The 19860-nt window shown below is 38.2% G+C and overlaps 1 protein-coding gene across 3 annotated transcripts in view; it reads right to left on the minus strand.

Moving 5' to 3' along the window:
* LOC18440484 (DNA gyrase subunit B, chloroplastic/mitochondrial) overlaps positions 1–19589 on the minus strand; it is an 84565-nt gene extending 64976 nt beyond the window's left edge. For 2 of the 3 annotated variants that reach the window (XM_020671058.2, XM_088874372.1), the window contains exons 1-6: positions 19071–19584; positions 17758–17896; positions 14440–14520; positions 14216–14329; positions 13508–13564; positions 10881–10982 (exon numbers count right to left, since the gene is read on the minus strand). In XM_020671058.2, the coding sequence (XP_020526717.1) occupies positions 10881–10982; positions 13508–13564; positions 14216–14329; positions 14440–14520; positions 17758–17896; positions 19071–19318 (741 nt within the window). In that variant the 5' untranslated portion in view covers positions 19319–19584. Of the gene's footprint in view, positions 1–10880; positions 10983–13507; positions 13565–14215; positions 14330–14439; positions 14521–17757; positions 17897–19070 lie in introns of all 3 variants that reach the window. The other variant, XM_006850625.4, reaches the window with a different exon arrangement.
* Positions 19590–19860: the final 271 nt, after the last annotated feature.

The following is a 19860-nucleotide window of genomic DNA, read 5'->3' on the forward strand; positions in this document are numbered from 1 at the left end:
CAAGTCATTCATGAATCTCCTTTGCAGTCTTCAGATTCTCATACTCGAGACAATGGGTGTCATCCATGGCCATAGATAGAACATGCTTTGCTAAAGTGTTTTTGCGCTCCTACTAAGCATAAGCATCTCTTACAGAATGTCTTTCATAGAAATTTCCTCTTGGGGCAGGTGGGGGATCATCAGTAAGAATTTGGTTAAGTCCTTCTTTGAAGAGGACAGCCTATTTTTCTCTTCCAACTAGCATTGTTCTTCCCAACAAATCTTTCAGACTTAATAAACACAGCGAAGAAGCTTTCTAATGTCATGTTTCTAGACTCAAATAAAAATAAAAACTCCAAGACTATGGCAATGAAATATAAAGGCTCTGATACCAATGAAAGGTGCAGCTATGTGGAACTTAAGGTATTGAATTCTAAAAATTTTATTTTATTTTATTCAATACACCTGAATTCCACTTACGTGGACCATTAAATACTTCTTTAAACAAAATTAATACTCTAGATACAACTGAGGATCTTTACTTTCACTGTCAAAACAAATAAAAACTATCAAGAAGCTTTAAATAAACTTCCACTATAATTTTCTGTATAATATATGTTCCTAAAAATTCAAAGAAAAATAAAAAATATTCTGAAATAATTAAATCAACTGAAAAGACTTACTGGAAGATGCCTGAAGTTATCCTTACAGGTCATGGTACACCCGATTCCCTCATCGATGGCATACTTTTAGCCTTTTAGGTGTTGCTAGAATTTCTAAAATAAGGAAGCTTTTCAGGCAGTACCTCTTTCTCTTGGGTTTTAAAGAGCTCAAAACTTCAACTAGGATTTGTAGAAAACTATAAAAACAACTTAGAGCTGAACTTGTGAGTTGATCGCTCTCTAGGCTTCATATACCTCTCTTTTCTTCAAAAATCTGAAAACCCTAACTTACAGTTTCATATGGTGCGACCTCCATTCTTTTAATTTCGTATTTGGGACATTACACAAGCAAGAGAAGGAGAGATGGTGGCCTCACACCTATGGGGAGAGAGAGAAAGGTTTGTGTGAGAGAAAATATGGGAGAGAGAAAGGTTGGCATGAGAGAGGAAAACAGAGGAGAGGCCTCTCCTTTTCTTTTACGTGTGTGAAAAGAAAAAATAAAAAGGGAGAGAAAATTGCGACGTGAGAGAGAGACTCTTTTCTTGTCTAGGGCCTGAGAGAGAAAGACTATTTTCTTGTCTAGGGCATGAGAGACAGAGAGAGAGAGTCTTGTGGTAAGTTTGGGAGAGGTTCAAATAACTTTTTTTTAAAAAAAAAAAAAAAAAATTGTTAATTGGTTCAATCAAGTTTAAATAAAAAGAAATCTATCTCTCAATTTGAATAAGATTTCTTTAAGTATGTCTTATCTTTATTTTCCAGCTTGACCTTTAGGACAATTAGGAAATCTGTGGGGTGAGAGAAATTTAATCAGAGTCATCCATCCCACAAATCAGCGATCATGATTTTGGGTGGAAAATAGGAACCTTATCCTCTTAAAATTTTGACCAAATCCAACTCCTATTTAAATTTGATAATATAACCACTATTATCATTATCTAAATCTTCTATAATCTTTAAGAAGTCAAAGATAATCCTCCATATTTTAAAATTCCCACTTGAATAGCAAATCAAATCGATTTTAAAATTAGAAGATTCCCTCTCTAACTAACTTCAAATAAAAGTTGCAAATTTAAATTCAAATAAGTGGGGCGTGCCATTTTTGGCTTTTAAAAAAATGGGGCATGCCACCCTAGGGGATCACATGGGCCCCAAATGGGTGGCACACACATGTGGTATGGCTACCAATGGACAGAGCCTGCCCGCAGGCTTCTGGGCAGGGCCGGCTAATGGGCCTCCAGCGAGCCGGTTAACAGGCCACTAGCAGGCCTCGAGCCAAGCCGGGCCAGGTAATTTTGAACATAAACTGTTATTGGGCAGGGCCAGGCCGGGCCGAGCTTGATAAGCCCAAAATTTGTCCAGCAGGCCAGGCTGTCCCTGGTTAGCCCGTTAATGTCTCGTCTGGGCCCAAATAAGGCCCAGCCCAGCCCATTTAACACGCCCTTTTTTTTTTTAATAAAAGCTTCACTCTTCAAAATTTTAATGTGTATAGTACGGCAAAAACAAAAGCTTCTATACACTTTTCCAGGAATTATGGGCACTGCACAAAAATGAGAGAAAACACATACTCAAATTCTAAAATTCGTTCTTTTGGTGCAGATAAATGAGAGAAAACACATAAATGGAACTCCTAAACTTGAGATGCAGCTAGCTACGTAAGTGGACATGAAAGTTTTGTTTTATACATGTTCTATACGTAGCTAGTAGAAGAAGTAATCCTCGACCACCACTTGATCATTGCTGATTGAATGCTGATGATATTTCTTGAACCATATTTTCATTTTTCTTATCTATAAGATTGGGTCCATGGATGAGAATGCAGAGCTCAAAAATAATTTTACATGATGTTCTGATCCTAAAGCATATTTCATGAATATGCAGTTGAAAGCCACTTCATTAGAAATATTTTCTATACGACTCTCTTAATTATTTAAGAACAAGCATTTCCTATCAATTAAATACTTCCATGAATATTAATTTGCATTGTGCACACATTTGACATGGCATGGAATGATGTAGGTCCACAGAAGATATGAGTGCCAATCCATCATTTCCATGTTACGCTCACCAATCAACATATGGATCATTCTTCCATACTTTGGTCCAGCAAATATCTTGAAAAATTTACTCTATTCAACATAGCAGCAATTTTATATCTTTTCCTTTTTTTTTTTTTTCTGTTTTGGTTTGTTTGGAACTTAGCACTAAAATTTAGAAAAAGGAAAGTGCCACAAACCTACCGGGCCGAGCCCGGGCCTCTATTCATTTTTCCCGGCTTACCGGGCCGGGCTGTTGGCAGGCTTATTCCGGGCCGGGCCTTACCAGGACAGCCCAGAACTGGTCCGAGCTTTCCCAGGCCTCGGGTCGGGCCCAGCCCTGTCTGTTGGCAGCCCTAAGATGTGGGGGCTGGATCCTTGGTTCCCACGTGTGCCTTGTCAAGTTCTGAAAATTTTCAAAAATACCCTTTTAATGAATATTACAGTGGAAATATAATTTTAAAATTCTGAAAAAATATGTAAAAAACATAAAATATTGCTAAGACTAAAATAGTGGACAGGTATTAATGGGTCAAAATTAGCAACAATAAGGGACTCCACTTGCCCCAAGAACCATGATCTACTACTGTTTTCTTATCCAACCCAACAAAGACCCATGGCCCACATTTTCAAAGCAAGGCCTCATGATTGGCTTGTCAAAATTAGATAACAAACAGTGGAACCATGACTCTGGAATGTAGATTACGGTTCTCCCCTTTAAGAGCAAGTTTAGCACTTGTCACCACAATTCAAAGGGGGCTCTTTATGCATATGTATATGTGTCCCTTTATAGTGTTGTTTACCAGTAATGCGACTGTCATATGTACATGTTGTACGGAAGATTGTTGAGGCTTTGACCTTTGCTCTCATAAGCCTACAACCACACACAAGACCACACAATTCTCTTGGCCTACAAAAATCATCCCTAGGCATCTCTACGACCTCAATATGGTAGGACCTACTGTAAACCCTTCTCGGTAGTCCACATGCCCGGAGGTAAGGGTTTTGGATATGACCAGGGCAATAAACTATCCAACCCTTGGTCAGTCAACACACACTCCCACTAAAGTACATATTCCAATATAAAATATCATATTTAAGAGGTCTATAGCCCTTAAAGGCCACAAACCAATATTCACAAGGTCTATATCAAAAATAATTGGAAGGTGGTCCGATATATATAGGCTTTCGTAGGGGTGTAAACAGATCAGGTAGACCCCAAACCCATCCCAACCCAACAAGACTAATTAAGACCCTGTTAATTATGTTCCAGTCCGGATCAAAATTTAATTGCATAATTATAATTATAATACATGTATGGAATATGTTCTATAAATGTGTGTGTATACACACACATATACACAATATGTGTGTGTATGTATCGAAAGATTCTGAGTCTCCCTGCCCAAGCAAAAGTACAGGCCGAACGAACACAAACCACACAAACCAATCTGGAAGATAGCATCGACCGAGAGGGACGGTCATATTTTGCCCCTTTTGGGTAATATTTTTTTGCTGTTTCTCGTACACATGTTGCATCCTGTCCTAGAAACTTGAGGTCCATTGAGTGCATAAAAAAAAAAAATTTAAAAATAAAATAATAAGTTGTCATGTTGGTCATTCAATTCAGACCAAATTCAATCCAGGCCACCCAGACTATATTATTCAATGGGACAAGCGAAATCATTTTCTCATAATATAAAGGTCCCAAAAACGGTCAGTTCCAAGTCATTTAGACATAGACCCAGCCTGACGAATCTAGCTAATGGGTCAACACTTCGACCCTGGTCAGGTCGACATAACTCGATTACACCCCCTAAGCCTTGGCAGCCCATGGTAGCATGCTTCTTGAAATTTCTCTTATCAATCCAAAGACACAATAAGCAAACAAGTATCACGAAGATGGGATTTGATTCGCTATAACTAGAACACGTATATCTTGCCCAACTCAATAATATTTCCAAGATCTCATATTCTCATTGGTGTCAATGAATCTTTGGAACCCTTTCATGCTAGTTGTTCTACAACCTCGTACTCTTTTCATGAAGACACCTTGAGGCATCGAAATCTCCTCCAATGCACCAGGGCGACTTATTACATGTGTCATTCCATCAAGCTCTAAATTCTTCCCTTTCCCTTGTCGTGTCTGGTCCATAGACAATAGTTAGGACCCATCTGAATCCCCAAATGGGCCTTCAGAGATGACTAAGATAAACCACATTGCACTGGAGAACTAGTATATCCTGATGCATTATTAGTTTGTGTGGCGGCTAATCCACAAGTCTTTTGGCTTTGTTTTTACTTTTTAACAATGTCAAAACATCTGGCTTATACTTCCCTACAAATTACATAAGTGATGCCCTAGTTTTTGGTTCCCCCAGGTCCCTCATATTCCATAAGAGAATCCTCATCGACCAAAGCTAGATATCAGGCTGTTCCTTACAAGAAGATGCTTTCCTTCCCACTGAACCTCAAAGACAGCCCATTTATGTTGTAACATGCTACGTTTTACAGCCCCCCAATCCCCTTCTTGTTTATTATTGCTCCTGGAACTTCTTACATTGTTACCCTTGCAGTTGCCACCATTCCTATCCAACATTTTATGATAGCAATGGAGCAAAAAGCATCAGAGACATCCTCCCTTCACTAATCATATCTCAAAATTGAAACTACATTGTCCAAGGCTCCTCATCTAAATCTTTGGATATCGTATCCTCCTTTGGCTCTTCATATAATTCAAACCAAGTGGAACCATGCCCTCCCAAACTACATGGTGAATGTACGTAGTCATCTTCCCATTAAACTTATTGCTCAGTGTAAAATCTGGATAGCCATCAGCACAGGAAATAAGAGACATGCTAGTAACTCTATGGGAAACTCCTGGGTGCATTTAGCCCCCCTTGACTCCTCCATTTTCTGAAGCATCCCATGGTCATCTTCATAAAGTGATGCTAAACATGACGCACACCCCTATTCCTACTTGGATTCTTCCTAGCAATGTTCAATAAGTCGGAGGCGGCCACCTAGGCGGTGGGGGGTGGGACTAGGCCGCCTAGGCGGGCGCCCAAATAATATTAGGAGGCAACCTTGTATAAGCTTTTTCCCTCAAAAAAATATGAGTGGAGAATGCAGGAGCATATACTGTACACTAACTCCCTGACTCCCTCAGGCAAAAAACCACTTGGGAAGATTTTGTTTAATAAACTTTTAAAATAGGGAAAATTATAAAAAAAAACCCATGACTATACTTTCCATGCAACTTACCCCCAACCTAACTTTTTCTCTCACTTTTTTCCCCAAAATACAATTTCTATGCAAATACCCCCCCAACCAAAAAAAAGTAAAAAAATGCCTAAACTACCCTCCCTTACTTTTAACTTACCCACCACGCCTGTCTCTCCTCTATCCCACCAAAATAGGGCTCTGGCACTGTGAAAGTGCGGTCTGGCAGTAGAACACTCTGGAGTCACAAGGCTCCGGCAATGTGTAAGTGCGTCCCGATAGTAGAACACTCTGGAATCACAAGGCTCCAGCACTGTGTCAGTGCGGCCCGGCAGTAAAACTTCTAGAGTCATAGGGCTCCGACAGTTGCAAAGGGTGGTCTGACAGTAGATACTTTTGGAGTTACAGGGCTCCGCCACTATGTAAGTGCGGTTCAACAGTAAAAATTGTGGAGTTACAGCAATCCGACAATTGCAAAGGGCGGTCCGGCAGTAGATGTTAATGGATTCCAAGGCTCCAGCACTATGTAAAAGGCAGACCGGCAGCACTCAGTTTCAGTCTGATAGTTGTCTTAGAGCAATCTGGCACTTAAGTTTCTGGAATAATAGATCTGGCAATGCGATGGTGCGCTCCAGCAATTTGCTATTAGGGTCCGAAAGTCAACGTCAAATCTGGGCAAAATGATTTTTGTGTACAGGAAAGGCATTTCCATCTAAACAAAATGAACATTTTCCCTTGGGGAGGTATTTGCATAGAAAGATTGTTTTGGGGAAAAAAGTGAGAGAAAAACTTAGGTTAGGGGTAAGTAGCATAGAAAGTGTGGTCTTGAGGGTTTTTTGTAATTTTCCCTTTAAAATCAATCATAAGATTATTTTTAAAAAAAAAAAGAGCAACCCCATTTTTTTTGTTGGCTTTCTTTTAAATCATTTTGTACTCTCTCAATATCTTAATTATAATGGTTTTATCTTATAGTTTTTAACATACCTTCAAAGTTTAGAATCTCATTGTCCAAGTGCACTATATACGACATTATATTCTTGGCAATATTGAATAATTGCATGCTTTGAGATAAAACACCTTCCATTTTAAAAGAAAAATATATATATTGAAGGGGTAACGAGAGATACAAGAAGTAAACGACACGCCAAAAAACTGAAAAGTCAAAATTACACACAAGAAAATCCATAGGAAAATTTGTCAATATACACATAAGAGATGAACTATTTAATATTTTAAACTCATGCATTTCGATTTAATTTCAAAAAGTCCATCAAAATTCACATAATCAAGGAATTAGAGTAGTTGAAAACGGTATTTTAGGCCATCCTGAAAAACAATTTCACGAAACTCCTGCAGGCAGCCTAGGCAGGCGCTTTTTCCCGCATTTTCGACCACCCAATGTTCAAAAAATGAGGATTCAGGCACCTAAGCATTTTGGGCACCCGCCTAGGAATAGGGTCTCCTCATAATCCTCAAAAAAATTGAAGCCCCCCCCCTCTCCCCCCTTGATAAGAGTTTTAAATGAATATATAAGATTAAGTTGTTTACTATATTAGTTTTACAATAGGACTTTACTCATTAAGATATCATATAATTAAAATTGTAGGAATTAACATATATGATATAATATCATTAAGATGTTAGTTTCAAAACAGTATGACCTAATATTACTTTACAGTAAGACTTAAATATATATATATATATATATATATATATATATATATATATATATATATATATATATATATAAGATCTTAGTTTCACTTTAAGAATTAAGACTTAATTCATTAAGATATCAAAATCAAATTGATGTCGGTGCAAACCATGTCTATTGGGTACCCAAAAGTTCTCAAAAAATACTACTAGAAGCTCCAAATCCACCCACAAACTATTGCCTTTGTTTTGGGAAGAAATCTAAAAAATAAAATATTTATCGAACTTTTGTTAAATCACAAAAGATTGGTTTTGGGGGGGTTTTCTCACCCTAAAGGCCACAGTTTTTGTTTTGGGGGTTTAAAGTCCCCCCAAACCCCTTTTTCCCCCAAAAAACATAAATGTTTTAACCCTCACTAAGGTTTTTTTTTCGCCCATCCTCGAAGTGTCACAGGCGGCACCTAGCCCGCCTAGGCAGCCGCCCAGAGTCAAGGCGCATAATGACCCCGCTCAGATAACGCCTAGGAATTTTTCCACCTAGACAGTCGAGCGGCCGAATTTTTTAACAGTTCGACCACCTAATCATCCGCTCGACCGCCTAGGCGAGCGCCTAGTTCTAGCGCCTAATAGTGACCGCCTTAAGAATGCCTAGGCGTTTTCTCCAGAAAGCCGCCTAGGTGTTCAAGTGGACAACTTTTTTATCATTGCTTCCTAGCAATGGGGATGAATTACACAATATTGAGACAATATGTCCATTCATCCCTATAGACTTCTATTGAGGATACTAGCATTGGTATTTGCAACGTAAACTCCAAAAAGGAAGACTCTTCTGAATTCCATTAGTGGCATATTTCTTAAGCTTCCCATAATCTGGTTTCTTGTTCAGTACAGTGGCAACTCGTCTCCACTTATCTCCTCTATGGATCTTGAATTCCAAACCAAAGGATAGTGCTGAAAATTTAGCAATCACAGTATGTTCTTGAACAAAGCACTGCACCCCTTAGATGATTTCTCACCTGAACTAACTTCTATCCCTTGCCCAAGCAAGAAAGTGATCTGGCTGTAGCATTTTATTTTTTTAAAGTGTTAAGTGTATCTGGCTGTAGCATTCTTAATGGTCCTAAATGACAAAGTGTCAATGTGGAAGTCAAGGTATTGAATTTAAAAAGAAAAATTATTTTATTTAATATACCTGAATTCCACTTACATAGACCACTAAATACTGCTGCTGTAAATCAAAATTAATACCCTAGATACAACCTAGGATCTTTACTTTCAATGCCAAAACAAATATAAACTATCCAGGAGCTTTAAACAAACTTCCACTATAATTTTTAGTACAGCAAATATTCCTGAAAATTCACAAAAAAATTAAGAAATATCATTCAAAATTAATTGAATCAACTGATAAGACTTACAAGTGGAAGCCTAGAGTTATCCTCACAGGTCTTGGAACACCCCACACCCAATTCCCTGACTGATTGCGCACGATTTAATCCTTTAAGTATTGCTGGAAATTCTAAGATAGGAAAGATTTTATAGGCAATACCTTTTATCTAGGGTTTTATAGAACTCAAAAATTATACTAGGGTTTGTAGAAACCCCATAGGAATAATAAAGGTTGAATTTGTGAGATGATCTTTCACTAGGCTCTGGGCTTCTCCCTTCTTTCTTCAAAATACAACAAACCCCACTTAAGATTTTCATGTCTCATCTTTCTTCTTTTATTTCTTTGAGTTACTACACACATAATGGAGAAGGAGAAAAGATGGCATGCCAAGATATGGAGGGAGAGAGAGTTTTTGTGAGAGAAAATATGGCAGAAAGAAAGGTTGGCGTGAGAGAGGAAGAGGGGCCTCTCCCTTTCTTTACTTTAAGTAAAAATAGAGGAAGAGAATTGTGGTGTGAGAGAGAGAGAGAGAGAGAAGGAAATCTTAGGGCATGAGAGAGAAATTTTGTTGTAATATTAGAGGGGGTTTCAAATTTTGTTTAAATGGAAACAAGATTCATGTCCCAATTTGAATAAGATTCTAATCTATGTATGTCTTATCTAAAAAAGTGGTGTGTCCCCCTAAAGGGGTTACAACAAAAATAATATTTTAAAATTTTGAAAAATATATTTCAAAATCATAAAAATATTTCTAATACAAAATAAAATATACTAGGAGTGCACTAGTACCAGTGGGTCAAAAAATAGCAGCAATAAGGGCACTCCACTTGCCCCAAGAACAATGATCCACTATTGTTTTCTTATCCAACCTAACAGAGACCCATGACCCACAACCTCAAAGCAAGGGCTCATGATGTCAAAGTTAGACAATAAGAAGTGGGACCATGGTCCTGAAATGTGGATTTCAGATATCTCCTTTAAGAGCAAGTTTAGCGCTTGTCACCACAATGTAAAAGCAGCTCTCTCTATGCACATATACACATGGCCCTTTACAGGGCTAGATCCCAGTAATGTGGTTGTCATGGGTACATGTTGTGCGGAAGTTTGTTGAAGTTTTAGCCTCTGCTCTCATAAGTCTACAACCGTACACAAGAGAACAGTTCTCCTCACCTACAAACATCATCCCAGGGTATCTCTCAGACCTCAAAAAGGGATGACCCACTGTAACACTTCTCGGTAGTGCCACATGCCCAAGAGTAAAGGTTTTGGACACGACGGGCTATAAACCGCCTGACCTCTTTGTTAGTCAACACACACACTCCTACTGAAGTGCATATTATACTATAAAATATCATATTTACAAGCTTTCTAGGCCTTTAAAGGCCACAAAACCCAACACCAAAATGTATCTTCTCTCTCACTCAATGGGGCTCCTACCTGGTTTTGTGTAAGAGGAATTTGGTAATCTGTTGGATCCATAACATGTATCAATATTCAATAGAAGTCTTTCTTTAGATATCATTGGATCTAGGATATTAATGTGCGGGCATCTTTCAGCAATAAATTCATCTGGTTGAACAATATGGCCACATTCAACCATGCATCACCTGATCAGGGAAAAGGAAGCACCATCATTCGATTAAAGTCCACATTCTGCTCTACAATCTGGACCCTTCCTTGGGGCCATGAAAACCAATGAACAGCTGGGCTCTCTCAACAATTAATAATTGGAGCACCTGTTGTTTCGCACATTCAAGTTCACAACGTTTGCACTAGAAAGTAGAAACTGAAGCTACATCCGACATTTGTTTGACATGATTATTACAGGAGGCTATACCACCAGAGAGCACACATAATTGGATGAGTAAGCAGATAAATGCATGTAACATGTAAAGCATGAGGAAAAATTGAAGATTCCCAAGTAGAAGGGATAAAACAAACCTCGGATAAAGCATTAACAACAGATAAGCCCACGCCATGCAAACCCCCAGAGACACTATAACCACTGCGTGAACCACCAAACTTGCCCCCAGCATGTAAGACCTATGCAATTTTTCACTAAATCAGTATTGCGCAGAGAAGAGTGTTAAGATAACCACCAATGTAGCAACTGGTGTAGATCCACTTAACTGACATCAGAAAGTAATAAATGATAAAGCATACCTCAGTGGTTACAGATAAAATTTAACAATCATATAGAATGGAAAAGGTTCACAACAGTAAGTCATTATACATCACTCTACCAAAAAGATGTATTACCCATAAAATAAAACAAATCTTGAAATCTGAACATCAAGATCTGTAGAAGTATACCATAGAAACAATTAAACAATAGATAGAAGGAACAAAAAAAGGCAACACTAAGATGAAAAAGAACAAGACACTTGTCAACAAGAAAAAGACTAAAACATAGTGGAAAGAAAACAGAATCCTCTTAAATGTTTCACTGAATGAAAACTTAGCAAGACTTATTTGATTGCTCTAAAATACAATTTACAGTGCTTCACATGGTGCTCTCAAGGTCAATTGTACAATCATCTGATGTTTGACATCTCATATACAGTGGGTTGAGGGCTTCTATCAGCATAGCATATAAAGATTAATATAGAGCACTTTGTAAATGTTGTGGCGGCAAAGGTTGAAGCATCAAGGATTCCTAGTAGTAGCTGCATGCTGATCCAACAAAGAAGTACTCATCACATAATGAGTGATAGTCCTTCAAGTAGAGAGTATTTTGAAGGTTGGGATGTAACTAGAGAAGTTCACGTGCTTTTATATTCTTGAGTAACCACATAATTGTTTTTTCAATGGGAGTGTCAGATAAAGGGAAGAGAGAGAAACGCAGAGCAAAAAGGGGTTCAAATGCATTAGCAATGGAGTAAAGATCGGTGCATGAGATGAAAAGAAAAGAAAGTTCTACCACAATTAGTCATGTGTACGAGCATCTAGCAACAGGCATTCTGAGCCCTCAAAGGTTTTGTTTATGAGGTAGACAAAGCTTACCAGGTTTGAGAACGACTCTGAGCAATGAAATTGGAGATAATAAGCCATGAATGTATTCAAGCAACAGATGATGAAGCTCAAAATTTTCAACTAGCTACAAATAAGATTTCCACAAGCATTATGGGTGATTTAAAATTATCAAATAAATAAACCATGGGGGCTTCATTTCTGTGTTCCTGATCTGTTATCACCGGTTATCTCAGGGACCACCATTACTAAAGACACAATTTTTACCACTAGGGAAATTCTGGTCCCAAATTGCATTACTTCAACACAGAAACCAAGGACATCAGTAGGTGTAAGAGTTCTCCAGGAAGGTAGAAAGAATCAATGCAAAGGAGCCGCATAGTAAAGAAAAGCCCTAACTGTTGAGATAGCATAGGAGCATGTGATGGATAGGCCCCAAGCAGATCTCTATCAATTGGAACATTCAATGCTCCTAAGAAATAAGATAATTTGGCATACGGATCAGTCAATGAGAAAACCAAGGAGAAATTCAGACAGAATTTCATTGACCAAGGATTTCCACCCATTCAAATTCAGGGAAGGACCTTATATAGTTGCGTAAGGCGCTCACGGAAATTGGATGAGGGACAAAGCCTTGAAAATAGCGATTCATACCTTGATCAAGAGACAAATTTGTAAAGTTTCCCTTGCACAAGCCTAACCAAAGATTTATCCAACACAAATAGTTTAACATCAAATGCAAGTGGGTTCATAAGAACAATGATTGACTTCAAATGCATCAAGAATATTTGTAGCAAGGATGAGAGGATGCTTCTCATCACCCTCTTGCTTAATTCAGACCAATAGAGCAAAACATTTCTGTTAGGCATTTTAAGACAATGCCCTAGATTAATTATGATCATATCACGGGAATCTGCATGATCATGGAATCATATACCAAGTCATGGAAGGCCGATGCGAATGAAGAAGTGCCTTAAATCAAAGACTCTAGTCCCCAAGAAAGATATTATTTCAATGACTCTTCATAGGAGAATGAGGATCACCAATGAATGATTGAACAAATTAGAAGAGGCAAAAGTTGAAATGATGCCAGAAATAAAATGCTAAAATGAATGAAAAAGTTAAATGGAGGAGAACAGACATGGGAGATGAAATTATTGTCCAGACAGATGGGAGTGAAGAAGTTGCACTAGAGGCCAATAGCAAAGAGAAATGCGGAATCTGAAGCTAAGTTTTAAATGTATAGAATGGCATATCAGACAACATATCACAAATTGAGTACTGATCAAGATAAGACTGTTAAGTTTATCAACATTTGCTTAGTGTCACATTAAAATCTTTGCATTTCCAAATTTTACAAGGGCATGGGTGAAGAGAAATAGGATAAATACAAGAAGTAAAGATTGAAAACACTCGAACATGATTCCACACAAAGCAAAAAGTATGGGCAAATGCATTAAGCACTAAAAAAGAAGACTTTAATTTCATTTTGCACAGTTAAAAAATGAAACCTTTAAGAAAACAAACATGAAAGGTACGTAACACCAACGCAGTCTATAACTAATTTAGGGTTACAAAATATTTGAAGGAAATCATACCGTTAAAACAGTCTCAAGAGCAGATTTCTTTGTAACTTGATGAAATTCTGTAGGAATCTGGATAACAAAAGAAGAACCGAGTTTGATAAGGACATGGACTTCAAATTAGTGAATCTATACGTGGAAAAAGCAAAAATATGAACATGTCATAGTCACTATTTGCAATGTGACCTACAAAAGATGCAAAGCTATGACAAACCGATTTGTGTAAGTTATGGAGAATATAAATCATAGTTTCATACTGCCAATCATAGTTTCAAAAGCGCTAGGCGGGTCCTAAGCGGCCTGAGGGGTCCAGGCCGCCCAGCGTCTAGGCGGGCACCCAGAACCTAGGCGGCCCAGTCTAATCCAAAAAGGATGCCCAGACAAATATGCTTCTAAGGACTCAAAATCTTCTAAAAACCCCCAATAGATTTATAAAACATCAAAAATTAAATCTAATATCAATGGGTGATGTTTTGATCAATTTTTATCAACTTTAAAAATTCTACGTCTGGGTGGGGCAGCCGCCTAGGTGGGGCGCAGGCCCTGGGCTAGGCGCTGGGCACCCGCCTAGGTGGGTTCCGTACCACCTAGGCAGCAGCCTGGATTGGCCACCTAGGCCTGGGCGATGCGCTCAGGCCTTTTGGACCGCTTAGGTGCTAGGCGGTCCGCTTTTCGAATCACTGCTGCCAACACACATCATTGAGTACTATGGAAAACTCTCACCCCACGGCCATTGTCAGTTATGCTCACGGAATTATCTGAATGTAAAACGACATCCACTCTAGTGGCGAATCCTGCTTGAGCTTCATCAATTGCATTATCCAATATTTCATAAACCTATAAGCAATCACAAAAGAACTCTCACCAAATTGAATGATACCCCGGTTACAAAGAGAATGAAAATAGATAATTAAAAACTAATAATAAGAGCCGCAGTAAGAGGAAACCAAATGGTGTAGGCCGCGAGGGCCCGTGCTGCCAATGTACATTCCTGGCCTTTTCCTAACAGGATCTAATCCTTCTAACACCTGCACATGAAAAACATCCATCAAACAATCGTCACCATCAAACGTTTCCTCTGGGAAACACAAAGCCATGTTTAAGCTCCATAGATGTCCTGAGTGGTTGAGGATAAACTTGGATTAGTAACACAAAAATAAGATACCATAATTAAGCACTCGCCATAGAGAAAAGGCCAAGCAAACCCAAAATTCCACCTAGAACGCTAGAAAACACCATGAATATGCAAAGACAAAAAATGGAATGGATAACATCCCTATCAAATGAGTGATGCAACCCAATATTAGTGTACAATGTAAGCAACTACCTCATCACAATTTAAATACAATTAGAAGCATTAAAATAAATTCAAATCGCATTGACCAGCCTAGTGGTAAGAACACAGTCACATTTTTCTATATAACAAGCACAACAGCCTAAAAATCTACAGAATTTCAGGGGCAGAAAAGACGCCATGGACCATCCTGCCTTCACATAATCCTCATGCATTACCAGCAGCAGAGGCGTGACACCCATGGTAACTTTATAATCCCCCATATTTTTAGCATGCCTGGCCGGCTTGGCTAGTTTGCTCAGTAGTTTTGAGTAATGCATCCATCTTTACAAACATTCTAAATTCCTCAGTAAAACTCATTTCAAAATGGGCTAGACTCATCTCCAAGTCCTCATACATCTCCCGCTCGGCCAATTCATTCATCAGTTTTATATGATCTAACCATCTTAACCAATTGGCTGAATTCAGTAAAACACATTTCAACATGCGTTAACAAGTGGAAAGAGTGATAGATTAAATTATGCAGTTTTGTGTCATACGGTACCATTATGCTAAGTGACACCACTCCTAACTTTAGGGTTTTCTCTATGTTATGTGAGTAGGTTGGACATTAGACCAATGGGAATGCTCCAAGTGAGTGCCAATGCATTAGCCTAAGTTACTCCAAAGATCTAGAATAAGGAACAGTGTCTGCTTTCCAGCTGAATATAAATGGTTTCATGATGCCGCACAAACCAAATAAAGAAAAAAAGGAGCAATATCAAGGATGCTAGAAACAGAACATGGCTTTCACTCAAGGTTTGAATACTTGGCTCAGGGTCAGGACTCAGCCTGAGCCGAGTAATGTGGCAGCTTTTTTTTTGGGGGTGGGTTGCGTTGGGGAAGAGATAAAGAGAGTGAGAAACTCGACTAGGTGTGTATACAAAGATAGAGAAATGAAAACAACGGGGCGGATTTCCATCCCCCTTTTAGAGAGAGAAAAAGATAAGAAAAGAGAGAGAGAGAGAGAAGAAAAGCAGGGGGCAGATTTCTGCCCCCTCTGGAGGGAGAAAAAGGGAGATTAAAAAAGGGCGCAGGTTTCGACCTAGCTTTTAGAGAGACAGAGAGATAAAAATTGGGGATAGATTCCCACACCCCTTTTAGAGAGATTGAGAGAGATGAAAAAATGGTTATCAGTAACAATACTCGGGCATGTACTGTAGGAAATCACCTGAGTACTATAGAACTCAGGCACGTACCTGTTCTACAGTACCCGGGCAAATTTGTACAGTACTCGCCTGAGTAATGTATATGTTCAGGCCCCCCGAGTATGTAGGAATAGCTCTGGCTAGGCTGAATGACTCGACCAAGTCCAGCCGAGCAACGCTGGTTTCACTTCGTAATGATAAGTTATGTAGGAATAGTCAATGTTCAAAAAAACGGATTCAGGCACTTAGGCGGTTTGGGTGCCTAGTCGCCTAGGCGGGCGCCTTTGGACAGGGTGCCCTCACCAAAATCAAACCCCCCCCAACCCAAAACATAAAAAAAAAAGGGAGTTCTTAAATGAATAACTGAATATATAAGACATTTAAGACTTTAGTTTGACTTTCACATAAGACTTAACCCATTAAGATATCACATAATCAATTATTTATCAAATAAACTAAAACAAAAAAATAAAATATCAAAAATAAGACACATTGTACAAAAAAGGAATCAATTATTCATAAAAGAATACGATATATGCTCAATTTCATCGTCCAAGTCAGAAAAAAAATCAATAAATCACCAAAAAAGTCAATCCTTTAACTACAAACATGTAAATATATCGTAAAAGAAAAAAAAGTAAAAGAAAAAGCACATGATTCATAACATAATATGTTGTAGCAAAATAAAATCAATGCCCTCTTTCAAATATGAAAATACTTTTAAAATATCAAAATCAAATCGATGTCAGTGCAAACCTCGTCTACTGGATCACCAAAAATTGCCAAAATCAACTATTAGAAGCTCCATTTCCACCCACGAACTATTGCCTTCGGTTTGGGAAGAAATTGAAAAAATAAAAAATTTATCGATCTTTCGATAAATCATTGGTTATTGAGGGTTTTTTCTCACCCTAAAGGCCACGGATTTTCTTTTGGGGGTTTAGAATACTGCCTAAAACCCTTTTCCCCCCTTTTTTAGGGGAAAAATTCCATTTTTTACGCTCATCAAGGGTTTTTATATGGCCACCTGCAAGTTGTCACGGGGCGGCGACTAGGCGGGCGGCCAGACGATGCGCCTTGATCGCCTAGGCGGGCGCCCAGAAGCAAAATGCATAGTGCCCCCACCCAGACTGCACCTAGGCGTTTTAAAAATTTTTGCGCCTAGGCAGTTAGGCGGCCGAATTTTCGAACATTGGGAATAGCTCTGCTTAAGGCCCATCATTTCTTAGTTTGCAATAGCCTTTGGAAAAGAAAGCATGTCCACCAAGAACTGAGCTATCCTCGGTCCATGCAAAGATATGGAATAAATCAAGGAGGAAAAATCGACCCCAACATGAAAGTATCTCAAGGACAGCTTTAAAGCGATATACATGACAACCCATATAGAGGAAAAAACAACTATTATACAGTGACAATCCTGAACAATTCCAAGACACTTGAATAAGGATCTAGCTAGACAAAAATGGAAGAAAAATAAGTAAAACCTTACAGAGATAGCAACAAACCAAAAAACATACCAAAGTTCCTCAATTTTAATAAAAGAGATAATCAGTGCTTCTATGAAAATTTTAATATCTTACATTGAGAAACTCCAAAAAACCTTTACATCAGTACACATCAATCATGTAGGTAGCAACTTAACATGGAATAGCAGCCACATCTAATCAGGTGTAAATCCTAGGCTAGCAACTGCAATACTCATCATTAGAGAAACAAAATAACATGAAACTCAACTCAACAGAATTCTATAATGGGAATCAAAGTAACTTCTATTAGCAAGTCACCTGAATTTGTTCCGAGCCATAAGTTGTGGAGCTCAATGTCCCCTGGAAAGCTTCAGGCGAGATAGTCGATGACGTAAAAGCTCTAGTAGTGACCAAGGTTCTCATAAAAGAATCGCTCCTCTTAAGTGTTTTCATGGGTCTGCAAGGAAATGAGAACAATAAGAAATTGGTTTTCTAGAAGATGCCACACGATCATGCTGAAATGCTAATTAAAAGAAAAAGATAGGTATGAACCCTTAATTAGCAAGAAAAAGCACAAGAATTCAGAAAAAAAGGGGAAAAAAAAAGGAAGACTATGTTTCTTAACATGTACAAGAAGCAAACAAACATAAAAACTGAATAGGATATCCCAACCATCAATTTATTAGCCTCCAAATGATAATTACGGATCCTAATAACACTGTCCATTGAGCATAATTCTTATTCATACAAACTCAATCTCGCAGTATATTAAAAATATGCTCTCTTTCATTAGTGCCAAACTCATGCCAAGACCAAGCCCATCAAATTTCCGGTGGACATCAGAAATGTTCTCAAGATTGTGTTAGAAATGGGACAAAAGTGCAGGAAGACCCAAAGGACATTAAAAAAATAAAAATAAAAAAAAACAGGATACCTATATGGAATCTTTGAATCCCCCATTACTCCTGGAGCCAATTAGCATAATCTCTCCTATCAAATCTTAAGTATATGCAACTCAAAGAAGGAGCATCCATACTTCAACAATATGCTAATCCAGCTTGAATTTAGTTCTAACTATCAATGAATAATCTCTCAAAAACACTAAATGGCTAATAACTTAACAGACTGCTCAAACCATTACCCACCCTACCACTTCTTTTCTTAAATTCAAAAACTTGTAACGTGTTCATTTCAACCCAAAAAAAGTGTTTTGTTCTTTTTTTCCTTTATTTGAAAGGAACCCATGCAAATTTCCAGTTTGTTCAACTTGGCTCATTACTAATCTGAATGATACCAGACTCGAATCATCTCTGTGGTACAGGATAAGACTCATGGAATGAGTCTAAGTGAATTGCTATTAGATTTTTTTTTTCCTTAAATATATGTAATGTGCATTGCAGACGAAGATAAGTTGAATTGAGTTTAGTTCTTGCAAAAAGGATATTTTGAGGTGGACTGCCAGAGAGGGTAATATCTATCATCTTCGTTTATTTTTGTAGTTTTTCAATTTTTTCCCTCTTCTTCCTAAATCAAATAAGGCCATGGAAGTGGCAAGATAATACAGTGATACCTGAGTATAACTTGGTTTATAAGCATCAAAAGAAGATAAGAAAAGGCAAAGGCTTCATTACCTCAGTCTGCGAGCTGAAATATTCGGCAGAAGCAGATCCAGAAACTCCATTTCTGATGGTCGAAAGTTCGTATAGGCCGCCGGAATGGTGAGCATGAAGGAACGAATGGGTTTTGCAGGGTTGTCCGCACTGAAAAAAGGAAGGAAGCGAACGGAGCTCATAAACAAAGGACTCTTCCACCTGCTGATTCTGGTAAACATTCTCAAAGTTGAGATTGGGCATCTAGGATTTCTGAGTACCATTTCCATGGAGAGAGGGAGAGAGAGAGAGATGTTAGTGAAGGAAAAGGAGCAGAGGATGGAAAGGGCAGAAGAGCGGGAAAGAGGAGAGAGAGCGTGAATGTTTAGTTTTTATAGGGAGGGTTGCAAGTGAATTAGGCGGTGTTAAATTTGGATAAAACTTATGAGGACGATGCCGGCCGTTAAGTGCTGCAGCCGCAAAGAATGAATCAAGGTTGTCCGGATTCGTTTGAGGGTTAGAGAAAAATGAAGCAATTCAGTACTTTGATCGATTCAGGAAGATTTCATACTTTTTTTTAATTTAAAATAAATAAATTAAATATTTATATACAAAAATATATAAAAAATTAAAAATAAAATTTCAAATATATATATATATATATTTTGTTTATGTCAAAGAAGTTATACTCTGTCGAATCAGCCCAAAGCAGACCTGAATCCTGTGGCACAGTTTGGCTGATGAATTGGGAGATTGATCACCTAATTTGTAAGCCTTTTGTTCCAATTTTGAAGTGTTATTGATGTTTCAGTTATTTATCTTTGGTAGCTAT

The sequence above is a fragment of the Amborella trichopoda genome, chromosome 8, assembly GCF_054954075.1.
Source record: "Amborella trichopoda isolate Santa Cruz 75 chromosome 8, AtrichopodaSantaCruz75HAP2 v2.0, whole genome shotgun sequence".
NCBI classification, from domain to species: domain Eukaryota; kingdom Viridiplantae; phylum Streptophyta; class Magnoliopsida; order Amborellales; family Amborellaceae; genus Amborella; species Amborella trichopoda.